General features: G+C 33.3%; 1 protein-coding gene across 1 annotated transcript; it reads left to right on the forward strand.

The window, feature by feature from the left end:
* The first annotated feature begins 11,808 nt into the window (after window positions 1–11,808).
* LOC120174569 (transcription factor TCP24-like) lies at window positions 11,809–13,122 on the forward strand. Its single transcript, XM_039181399.1, has 2 exons — window positions 11,809–11,940; window positions 12,473–13,122. The coding sequence occupies exons 1-2, from the start codon at window positions 11,928–11,930 to the stop codon at window positions 13,120–13,122; spliced, it is 663 nt and encodes a 220-aa protein (XP_039037330.1). The 5' UTR covers window positions 11,809–11,927.
* The last annotated feature ends 260 nt before the right edge of the window (window positions 13,123–13,382 follow it).

The following is a 13,382-nucleotide window of genomic DNA, read 5'->3' on the forward strand; positions in this document are numbered from 1 at the left end:
CAACCGAAGACTCCAGAAGATAATACCAGCCGTCCACGCCATGGCTACTCGGTGAGTCCACCACTGGTAGTCCGGTGACTCACCGAGAGCCCTTCTTCGGACCGGTCCGATAGCTACAACGGTGGTGGCTATAAAAGCCACCACCCATCTGCGAAAAAAAAAAGGACAGAGATATAGAACGAGACAAAGAGACAAAAAAAAGAATAGAGAGTGACATAGAAAAAAAAACAGAGAAATACAAACTAATACCAACAATCTCAGCAGCAAGAAAACCAAGAAAAAAAAAAGAAAAGAAAGAAGAGACTTACCGAGGAAGCCTCGACCACGGATCTCGCCGGATACAACAAAAAACCGAAGGTATTTGTAGATCTGCTCCGATTGGGAGTCGTTTAACGGGAAAAAAGTATCGGACCCATGATTAGGACGGTCCGATCTACATTTAGATGTAAAAAAAAAATTTCCGGCCACCGAAGACGGTGGCCGGCGGCGGTGGTTGAAGGCGGATGAACGCCGGCCGGCTGAGCTTCTCTCATTTAGAGAGAAGACAGAGAATTCTTCTCTCTGTTTGAGAGAAAGAAAAAAAAAAAAGAAGAAATGAAATGGCTGGCCCTTCGGGCCAGCCGATTTGGACTCTTATAGTCCTTCCCGAACGACGTCGTTTCGGGAAGGACTATGCGCGTAATATGAAATAATTAAACCCCGTCCGCAATCCTTCGTATTTGTAAATTTTACACTTTAGTCACTAAATGAATTTATAATATTTTAATTTAGTCTTCGAATTTTAATTTTATTTTTTTAGTCCTTCATATTAAATAATATATTTAGGATAATTACAGATTAATCCATTAATTTTAATAAATAATATTTTAATCCTTAGTTTATTTTTAATTTATTTATTCTAATATCCAAATTTTAGATAATTTTATTTTAGTCACCAAATAAGAAATAACATATTTAATCCCTGTAATTTAGATTAATTATGAATTAGATTTTTTTTTCGTTTATTTTATATGTTTCATTTATTTTATTGTTTTTAAATATATTGTTTTAGTAGTATTTGTATTTAATTATATTATTAAATATTTTATTAAATATTTTTTAAATAATAATAAATAGTATTTTTTTAAATATTTATTTTTTATTGAAGAAAAAGGACAGTCTTAATACAACTGGATGTCCTATATATAAATAAATATTTTTATAATAATATTAATGAATAGGATTAGGATTATAAATTAAATATATTTTGAATTTTTAAATTTTAATAATAGAGACAATTTATAATTAAAAAGTACCAATTTTGGGCGTTGTAGGGGTGCTAATCCTTCCCTAAACGTAACCGACCACGAATCCCTTTTTATTATTAAAAAGAACGAATTTTTGGTTATAAAACGCAGATCAGTTCATCTTTTAAATATGGTTTTCTTAAAAACTCTTTTAAAAGATAATTTTAGGTATTCGACCTACCTGATCCAAAAGGCCGATGGCGACTCACAAATTATTTTCAAAATTATTCATTCACATCAATTTCCCCGCCAAATTTAATATTTCGTGCCCGGACAAAAACCGGTTACGACACCCCCTACGCTCTAAACTGTTTTATTAATTGTTTTCACACTAAAACGGCTATATGATCTTCACTAATCATCCCCAACGTTCAGAAGAGATTCAAGGTGTATTTAAACAAGTTCTGAAGCCCTTGATCAACAAGAAATTATAGAGAAACAAGAGAGAAAGCATCAAACACCAAGTTTGTGCAAATCAAGCCAATTTTCCTTTCAATATTCATTTTGCTTTCAAGAACACCATTTGTGCTCATTTGTAATTATCTTTGAGTGTTCTTTTCTTGTTATAGAATTGTGCAAACATCTTACCTTGTGAGGTTTTCTTGTAAGTTTGCAAATTTGTAATCTTCTCTTTGGGAAAAAGAGTGTTCTCAAGAGTTGGGGTATACTCTTGAGGGATTTTGTAAGGTTATCTCTTTGGCCTCAAAAGAAAGAACAAATTAGTGAATTTGTTGGAAAATCCTTAGTGTGGATAGCTAAGGTAGTGGACGTAGACTTTGTTTGAGAAAGTCGAACCACTGTAAATCGATGTGCAATTACTTTCAATTTTTCTGCAAAAACTTCTACGAAATTCTTTAATTGCCAATTCACCCCCCTCTTGGCCGATTCCGTCGATCAATTAACTCAACAGTATCGATACTAAGGTGAGTATCGATACCCCAGGGGGCCAATATCGATATTGTGGGCACAGTATCGATGCCCTCGTTGATTTTCGGGCAATTTGGGTGCTTGGGTTTGAGTGTTTTGAGATCTTGTAAACTCAAGATATTAGATAAAAGTGGAAACAAACGTAAAACCAAAAAATACAACTAAATCAAACAAAGGGTGACATAAGACTCTTTGACGCTCAGGAAATGGTCAAGAGACCCGAGTTACTCTATCTTTTTTATGATCATCTTTTGGTTGTGAATATCTGGATATTGTCTATTTGGTACGCTCCCGATGCACATAAATTTCAGGTAGTACTAGTACAAATTCTTATGCGCGTAAATTCCATAATTGTACTTTATGCTCGGCTAGGTCCAAAGTTTGAGTTTTCGATGCATGTAAATTTTGGTCCTCACCCTTACCTCTCGGGTATCCGAGATAGACTAGGGCTATAAGTTTCGATGCATGTAAATTCTGATGCTTACTCCAAAACTAACCCCTGCCAGATAGGCTAGTGTGTCGTTCGAGATGCATGTGAATTCCTTCGACTACACCACTTGGCCTATCTCATGTTTATTATGTACTTTTGCATGTTTATGGTTTTGTATACTGGTATGTCCATGAAATGAATACATGTAGTATTGCATAGTTATTCTTGTGGCACTGAGTTTGTGAGCTCAGCGTATGGAATGTGTTTTCGTGCATAGGTTAGTAAGGGAATCGATGAGGAGCCTATCGCATCAGTACATTCTAGACCAGACATTTTGTAGAGTATGTCTTAAGTATTCATTTAGAGCGCATGTATTCATGTGGACCTTATATTCGTCCGAGTCATAACTCTATTGATTTAGTCCATTGGTAAAATTTTGTACTAATTTGGGAGAATCCCCTATTTTGTGTACACAATGATTTATGGTTTTTATGAAATATTATGATACATATATATTAATGTTTTGGTAAATGTTTAAAAGAAATTTTGGGTTGACCATTTCGGTAGTCTCGTGCGACGTTGTAATCCATGGATCTTCGAGTCATACTGGATTAAGGCGTTACATTCGTGGTCAAGTAAATATTGTTTTTTTCGAGTGTTGTGAGGGTGGTAACGCTTCCTCACACTTAACCGTAACCCCAAACTCAATTATAGTTTTCATAAACCTAAACATTTTTGTGTTCCAATCCCACCTTAAACTAATTGGTGACGACTCCCATCATCTTTTCAAAAAATCGAACCTAAATTTTGATTTTGTTAAAAAATTAGTATCGAAAGTGCCATATTGATGATTTTGTTCCCATCATTGGGGGCAGAACGATGACCCCTTTTCTTTAGGTTAAAATGACGATACTATTTTTGAATTATGAACCTCAATTATTTAGCATTTAGAAGCCTGAATTTTTAACTATTGCAAATTTTAAAATTTCAACATATTTATGAATTCCAGTAAAAGGTGAAATACCCATGGTGAGAGCATAAATTATGGAGCAAAACTTAAGCCTAACAAGAAGCAAAACCCAAATAATAGGGATTGAAATTGTGTGAATGATGTGAAAAGTTCGTCGATGTTTAACCGAAGAAACAGAGGGTGATGGGAGAATGTCTAAACAGACATACGCCATCAAAAGATTAATCTAGAAAACAATGATACTGGCTAAAAGTTGACAACCAAACAGGCAAAAAATGAAAATAAAGAACAAAAGAAGACAACAAGGAATGATCACTCTTCCCCTAACAATGCAAACAAAATCATCACGAGGCTACAGAACCACCACACCATTGCAGACTTTCCTAAAATTTTAAGATATAACAGTACTAATTCACCAACGGTGGTCATTCGCTAGAGAAAAATGAAAAAGATGACTAACCAGCGGAAAATAATAGTAAAAGATGAAAACAGATTACTGACCGTAAACTTCTGTTAAAGTGAATAAAAATTATTACCACGTGACGCTAAACTATTGGCGGGACATATAGAGAAGCACAAAAAAGAAAGGAGATTTTTATTCTTTAATTTTTGTTGCAACACTCATTTTACCTTCCAAAAAGGATTATCTCCCTCTTTAATTTACTTTCCATAATTCACATATACAATTAAGCTCGATGATATTGCATATAATTTCTTTACCTTTGCCCTTAATTCTTTGAATCGTTCAAGCATTTCGAGTTTATATCATTTTCTTTTCACATGGCCACCATTTTAGAAACATCACCCATATACTTTCTATGGATAGAAAACCTAGCAAGTTTAAAGTCATTTGCTAAAGAGGTTGTTTAAAAATTAAGCCTAGCAATTGAATTATATTGATTACTAAGTATTACAATAATTTAAATATCAAAATCAGCAATTTTAATGGGTTCAACATATTGGTTGTATTAAATAAAAGGTTTTACCTATCTTTCTGACAATTTACTATCACCGTCCCTACCCTAATTATCTTTCAGAAAATCTACCATCATTACAAAAATTTATGACACCAAAAAAAGACCCTTCTTAATTCTTATGCCATTTTGGAGTTAAGAGAGCCGGTGGGATAATTGGGTTGGAAACTGCCCACATCACACAGTTCATTTCCTTCTTTCTTTTTTTTTATTTTTAGGGTTTTTCTCTTTCTTTACCACTTTTGTTTTATCTTGTATGATTAGTTGTTTTCTAGATGCTATGGGATTGCTGCCATATATATATTCAAATTAATGATAATAGATTTCCCATGAAAAAGTACAGAGAAGATGGAAGAGAAGGAGAAGCATAAGAGAGCAGACTGCAGAGAAAGTGAACTGCAACTGCATTCTACCACTCTGTCATGAAATAAAAACGACGTTGCAGCAGCTCATTTCAAAATTTCTCCTTTTTTTTCTTCATCAGTCATAACTAAAATTTCTTCTTCTTTTTTCCTTCAATGTTTTGGATAATAACACTTTAATTAATTTTTCTGTATGAACATTGTGTTGAAGAAGAAAGCAAAAATATGTAAATCAACTCACTGCAGTATTCAATTAAGTGAAGAAGAATGAGAGTTTAATTGAAGTGTTTACAATAAGTACTATGTGAAAGAAGAATTACAAGGAAAAGTCAATGATAAATGAAAACATTATTTTTCTTTCGGATGTTTTCTTTTTCACGGTAATATGAATTTTATTAGAAAACAAAACCTACGTTAGGAGCCTCGTTAAAAATCTCTCTACACCTAAATAGAGAAAAACAATATCCTGATAAGGTGGGAAAACAATATCCCTAAATAATACGTTACAAAACTATAGACACGTCTTTTAAATTTTTCGTATTATTCAATTAAATTTTTTTAATCTCTTTCATGTATAATGTTACTTTTATTATTTAGCGGTTAATTTATGCTATTTGATGGTTTAAAGGAAAATAAATAGTTAATATGATTAGTCTATTTTAATTTTGTAGACTTTTTTTATTATGATTTTTTGTTTATTTGTTCAATAAAATTAGTTATTTTAGTAATTAAAAATTTAATCTTATAGTTTAAAAAATTAAGGTTGCTGATAGAAAATTTTCACTTGTTTAGCAGTCTACCAGGTATGCTTTTGTGCTCCGTGTTCTTTAGCCATCAATCATAAAATGATTGATAGAAAAATTCATGCATTCATTAATTATTCAAGGAACAATAATAATTTTAACTTTTGAATTAAATCATTTGTAATAAATTATATATATATAAATATATATACATATATATTTAATAAAAACGAAATGTTTAATCTCAATTGGGATTTTTTTTTTTTTTGCTCAACAAAGGGCAATTTATTAAAGAGTTGAAGTTCAACTTATGAGCCTCATTAAAAACCTCCATAATCTAATTAGAGGAAAAGAGTACTACATAAGAGAACAATACAAACACACAACAAACCAAAAACAAAAACCTGAAACTCAAGTAATCCACCCCCTACAAAAACAACTCTTAACCATCTATAAGAAGCAAAGCTTTACAGCCAACAAAACTCACAAAGGTAAAAAACAGCAAAACAATTACAATCAACAGTTCAACTCACGACACCAGCAAACTCATACCGAGACACAAAAGCAATTCCATACACTCATACCAAACAATCACCAACCAAGCAACCATACCACAATCGTCTTTCACCCAGCTGTGCAATTACACCACCAATGATTATGGCGCTTCCATTAAAATACCTACTAACTAACCTCCACTTAATATTCTTCAGAGCAGGACCTAATTGACACCTAACATCCTGCCCTTGAATCGTTCTTCACAGTGCATTGTCCAAGACTCCTAAGACAATCCAAAATGAGCGAAATAATGCCTCCACAAAACCTCCTGCAGTACAATCATTCCCCCACAATAGACATCATACAAAACAATATATCCAAATTTTCCAGCTTATCAAAACCATACGCAAACCATCTTTCTCAAGAACAATGATACTTAAATTCAGCACTATAACCTTAGATTTGAAGTAATCCACAGTATCAACTCGGATTCCACTATTACAAGTTCAAAAACAAACCAACAACAACCAAACTACCTAATCACAATTGTCAATTTCTTGGACACACTCCATCTCAAACCAGCATAATCCAACTTTTGTCAACACAAACAACATCACCCTCTGTTCCATTCCAGACTCAAAGATAACAAAACAGGTAGTACAATCAGTAAAACATTGAAAAAACATCCAAGTACTCTTCCCCCAACCCTCCAGAAATGAACAGCCATGAATTAAACACAAAAACTCTCTAAGTACACCGAAAAGAAAACAAAGCCAGCATAGAAAAGGCAAAAAAAATAACAGATTAACTAGTAATTAATTATTGATTAATTATTTTTTTCACAAAATAATCATAAATAATTTACGAAGATTCAAACGTTAGATCTATTGATTACATGTTAAAAGATTTTGTATATTTTTAATTATTTTATTTCATATAAAAGTACGAAAGATAAAAAATTAATTATATAATAATATTAATTATTATTTTAAAAAAAAATATTTTAATTATTTATCCATTGAACTAGTACCCAATTAACTTCTCACATCAACTCTACAAAAAAAAATGATATAACACAGCACAATTGGATAAGTAAATCACTCCAGGAACTTTTCGTTGTAAAGATAAAGAAATTATCAAAAAATTTCATGGGATTTAGATCGGAAAGGTTGGGCTTATTATTTTAGGTTAAAGTACATAAATGGTCCCCGGACTATAGGGTGTTATTTTGTGAGTCCCTCAATTATTAAAAGTTACAAAATTGGTCCATTGACTATTTGTCATTGATTTGTTGAGTCCCCAACTATTAAAAGTTACAAAATGATCACCTGATTATTTATATGTTCCGAACTCGTCATTTTCTGTTATAAAATTGATGGCAATCTGAGCAGGACGTTAAATACTGATTGTGATATGATAAAATTTGATCCTAAAATCTCAAACGACTATCATATCTCAATTAACATGTTAACGTACAATTCATATTGTCATCGAAACTTTAATGAAAAAGGATAAGCTTGGAACATATGGATAGTTGGGGTGGCCATTTATAATTTTTAATAGTCAAAGGGCTCAATAAAATAATGCCTTATAGTGAAGGGACCATATCGTACTTTTCAGTAGTAAGAAGACTCAACAAAGTAATACCTTATAGTCAAGGGATTATTTGCGTACTTTACCCTATATTTTATATTGTATTTTTTATTAATCTGGGTAAGTGCAGTAGTTTTTTTTCCTTGGCAAATAAGATTTTCATCATAAAATTAAACTATCAAAGACCAAGTACAATTCTTCATTAAAAACCTCCTCAATCTTAGAAAGAGAAAAAGAATACATTCTACCCGAACCAACGAGGAAAGACATCGAAAATATATCACCCAACTAATCTAACCACTGCCATGAGAACAAAATCAAAAGCTGGAATACCAAGGAACTACATCGAAAAAATACGCCCAACTAAGCTGGCCACTCCCCAATGAACAATACTCTTTAAGATCGGAAGCCTCCACCAAGATGCAAACCAATATCCAAACAAAACAAACACCACTCTCCACTTCACTGAAATGCCCAAAACAAACAAAACCTATCAGCACAGCAATTACATGAGTGGCTAGAAGTAACCTGGAACAGAACACCAAAAGCATATTATTTCCATCAAGCTTAGAAAGAAAACCTCACGCATGTGGCATTTTTTATGTTTGAACCCGAGATTTTAAAAAAAAAAAACAACAATTCATTTACTATCGAGGTCGCGTAGTTCGTGCACAGGGATGGGTACACTAAGTCCCTTAGGGACCAAGTGCATCCCATTATTTAAGGAAAAAAAGTGAAATTTAGTTTAAGATATTAAGGAAAAATGGGAAAAAATAAATATTTTTGCATACCTATTGCTTTTAAGAAAAGAATATTAAAATTTTAGACTTCATTCTTAATTTTATAGATTCACCGTTATTACTGCATATTTTAAATTGTACAGTGTGTGGAGTTTGGGGACCATTTATGTGACAATAATGGTACCTTTGCTTTGTATGAGGATAATCAGAAACTGTGCAGTTTGTGAAGAAACCTTTTCACTGTTCATCTTGAGGTGCCCACACTGCTTGTTGCAACACTTCAAATAAAAACAAATACTCTCAACCCTAAAAAGAAAAAAAGTTTCTTTTCCTATTTTCTCCCCTGCCAAACAAACAACTCATCAAGGGAAAACTTAAAAAAAAAACCCAGATAATCATCTCTTCTGATATATATATATATATATAAGCACACACGCAGGCCCACACAGTTTAAAAACACTTTAAAACTTCATGATCAAGCGACTTTTTCATGTTCATGTTTAAACCAGTAATTATGCAGATTGTTTTGTTTTCTAGGGGAAAAATGTATGTCATAACTTGTATTATCGCAGGTAAATTTCCTTGTTTTCATTTGAAGTGCTTTGATTCCTTTCTAGCCCTATCTAGGGTTTCTAGTTTTGCTTCTCTGGGAGGACTGCATTACCCATATTTTATCAGATCAAAAAGTAGGAGAAACTTATGCATATAGAAAAAGCTAACAGCTTGTTATGATCCAAGATGAGCAAACGAAGTTGCATATTTCAATGAATAGAGAGACTGAAGATTTGATATATTTCTTTTTCCCAACTGTTAGGTTTAAAGACACTTAAACTTGTCCTCTATCCATGCATATTCTTTCCTCACATAAAGCTGGGTCTTATGTGGTCCTCTTTTCAATCACTACATGATGTTTCTAAAGCAGATATAGAGATTGGTCCCAACCCTATAAGGTTGTGTGTTAATGGCTCGAGTAACTATCAAATTCACAACCCCCGCCCCCAACACACACTTATCTTTCCTAGATTGTTTACTCTTATCCTCTCCGGCTGATGTTATCCCCTCTATGCAGGGATTCAAATAATAGTCGAGTAGTAGAATAGTAACCGTTGTATAGCGATAGCGGTTGAAACTGCAATCGCGAAAAATAGCGGTATAAAGCGAAATCACACCAATATCAGTTGATCAAAGCTGTAATTTAATGGATAGCGGTCAATTACGACAATAACATTTATTATGTCTGCAATTGTAATAAACACAACACAACCAAATACGTGACTGCAACCGTAATTTAAAAAATCCATACCTCTGAGTTAAGTTGTGATCATGAATATTCTTATTGACAATCAGTTTAGATTGGATAGTTGGAACAAAACAACAAATCTAACGAAAAATCGTGTTACAAGAATATCATTCCTATGTTCAGGGTTTGTGGCTATCCCTTCTACTAAAATTTGTTCGAGATTCGAATTTGAATACTCTCTTTGAGAATGTAATGTACAATATCGGTGCGCATACCACTTGTTGTTAGGAACATGTTGTGTACTAGTATTAGGCGTGCATTGATCAACCCCATGTGATAGGGATTCGCCTCACAGAGGCCTTTTGTAGTTGTCGATAAAGCATGCCTCTTCACTTTTTGAAATATGGTGCAGCCATGCATGGTCCCCCATTGTTTTTGTGTCAAGAAGAGAGGGATCACATCGTACCCAAACTCGGGTGAACATGAATGACATTTTATACTTTGTTTTTCCATTAAGAAATGAAAGATTGGAACACGTAAATTTGGGTTAAGCAAATTTGGATTAAACTGCTCATATTTGTTCTCTCATATTTTCTTAAGTTATAGATTTTAGATTCATTAGGAGCACTTTCCTTTTTTAGTTTAAAGTCTCTCATTCTCCTCCACTCTGAGTAAGAGGAATAGATTTAGAATTTGTTAAAAAAAAATAAAGAAATAGAAAACTGCATGCCATCCAAGTGAGTATGAAATTAAAGTATATTTATATGCAGGAGTGGTTCCAAAGGGAGCAAGCAGGGATGGATCTAGGGATGGGCATGGGTCGGGTTTTGGCCAACCCGACCTAACCCGACCCAAAATATATATATCATCCACCTGATCCGAACCCAATCCGATTTTTTGAGATAAAATCCGAACTCGATCCGACCCGACTCGAAATAATAAAAATATTATTTTTATTAAATAAAATTAGTGATTTAATTGAAAAAATAATATATAGATGGGTATTATTGTAATTATTCCTAAATATATAATGTAAAATTATATTTTTTTAGGTTGGGTCGAGTCAGACATTTTTCACCCTAAATCTGAATTCGACCCGACCCGAATATCACCTTTAAAAAAATCCGACCCGAACTGACCAGAACCCAATTTTAAAAAAAACGATTCGATTGGGTCGGGTCGGGTCGGGTTCAGGTCACATGCCCATCCCTAGATGGATCCAAGGATTGGGTGGGACAATTGCCCCTTGAAAAAATTTAGAATATGTTTGGTTCTAGACAATATTTTCTATTTTTATTTTCATAAAATTTAGAATGGATCCAATATGTTTGGATCGGGTCGGGTTCGGGTCACATGTTTCGTTAATATAAATAAAAAAAGTTATTGTTATAATGATTTAAATGTGTATAAGTTAAGTTAAAAATCTAGATTTCACGTTTCTTTATTTTTCAAATTTTCAAAACAAATTTGATGAGAATACTGAAAACATATTTTTTATGTTTTCATATTTTCACTTATTTTGTTTTCAATTTTTAGAATTGTTTTCTAATTTTATAACTAAACATCTTTTCTTCACTATTTTCTATGTTTTAGGAAAATAAAAATGAAAATAACTTATATTTTCTACAATCAAACGGACTTCATTCTCATACATTTTATATGATTTTTAGATTATATTATTTGTTTTAAGAAGAGAATGCCTCAATAAAAAAACCCTTTATATTCGAGTTCGAGGCAAAGCTCAAGTCTAAACAACTAAAAGAGAAAAATAGTACCTAGAAAACAATTGTTTTCAACCTTAATTTATAAATTTACTCATTTTATATATTTTTTTAATAAATTTTATTCTCTAACATAAAATCATATTTTTACTCGGCCACCATTGAGTTACTGTCAAGATAATCTCATGAAAATGAAATGACCCTGACATTACCTCCGTTACTAATATCAAGATCAAGTATACCTCGACATAAATGATAGTAGAACTAATCACTTCTTTTTTATTTTTTATCTTTTATCTATTATGTTTGTTTTATAATTTTCAGTTGATGATATGGACCACGTGGAAGCCCTACTACCATTGCTTTTCTTTATTTTCCTTTTCCCTCTTCAATTCTTCAATGGACTATGGCTGGTACAATTCCAGCATATTTCTTTTCACAAATAGATGAACTTCAACAGTAAGTTCTATCTTTCTCACAATTAAAACAAAAAATTGTAATCTCTCAATATAAACATATATGTATATACATATCTGCAGATTGGTCTGGGTGAGTCCATAACAAAAGTTTAAAGGTGCTTTCATTCAAGTGTTTGATTTTTTTTGTAAGTTTAAATGGACTATGATTTTTTCTTTGCTTGAAACTTTGATTATTTCAAAGAATCTGGTCTTCTTCTGCATTTTCTGTATAAAAAAAAATGACCCATATATTTTTTTAAGTATTACTGAGATCTGTCTTACATCTTCATAGCTTTCTATCTGATAAAAAGGGCATGAAATCTAGGGTTTGTTCTTCTTCTCAAGTTTGACGCATATGTAGTTAGTTCAACAATTTTTTCTTTACAAACTTCCTTAGTTTTTCCAGGAAAAAAATGGGATTTGTTTACTTTCATTATTAATTTATGAACTTTATGTGTTTGTTGTTCTTTATGTTTCATAAAATTTCGAAGCTTTTTGCAAAAAAAAAGGATTGAATTCACCTTGTTTTTCAGCTTTCCGATGGTTCAATGATGAGAGGCATAAGATGATTTCGAGTTCAGAAAACGCAGATTCTCCGACAAGACACGACAACGACAACAACAGGAATGAAAGCAAGATGATCAACAAAGCTCCATCGAGTTCGTCAGCGCCGCGGTCGCCATGGTTGAGATTGAAAGATCCGAGGATCGTACGTGTTTCGCGTGCTTTTGGAGGAAAAGACAGGCACAGCAAAGTTTACACCTTACGAGGATTGAGAGACCGAAGGGTAAGGCTGTCGGTTCCCACTGCAATTCAATTGTATGGTCTTCAAGACAGGCTTGGACTTAATCAACCTAGCAAGGTCGTTGATTGGTTGCTTGATGCTGCTAAGAACGATATCGACGAACTCCCACCCTTGCCGGTGCTGCCGCCGGCCTGTTTTCTGAATTCTGAAGCCTTTTCGAGGGCTAAACCGAAAGAAATCTCTAGGGTTGCAATTGGTGATAAACGAGAAAAATGTAGACCAAATGAAGATGATCATGGTGCACAAACTTTAAACAATGCCGAACCATCGTCTCATTCATTACCATTTGGAGCCTTCGAGTTTTCCTTCATCATCATCATCACATTTAGGAAGTCATGGATTCATAGTACATGCACCCCATTCAGAAGAAGCACATAATTTCAATGCTGTGGTGCCGCCATTGCCATCCGCATTATCTCTTTGTCCACCGCCGCTAGGAGGGGGAGCGCTGCCTTCGTTCCCGCCTCATCCGGTGGATCCTAGACAACAAATAAACCATTTTCAGATGCTGAGCTCAGGTGCACAACAACAAAGCCTCTTACTTAATTCTCTCAACTTTCCACCGTTTTCATCGGTAACCCAATCTATTACACCTTTCCAATTGATTTCTCCTAGGTTTCTTTCATAGCCAACCAGAT

The sequence above is a fragment of the Hibiscus syriacus genome, unplaced genomic scaffold (genome assembly GCF_006381635.1).
Source record: "Hibiscus syriacus cultivar Baekdansim isolate YM2019G1 unplaced genomic scaffold, ASM638163v2 tig00000329_pilon, whole genome shotgun sequence".
NCBI classification, from domain to species: domain Eukaryota; kingdom Viridiplantae; phylum Streptophyta; class Magnoliopsida; order Malvales; family Malvaceae; genus Hibiscus; species Hibiscus syriacus.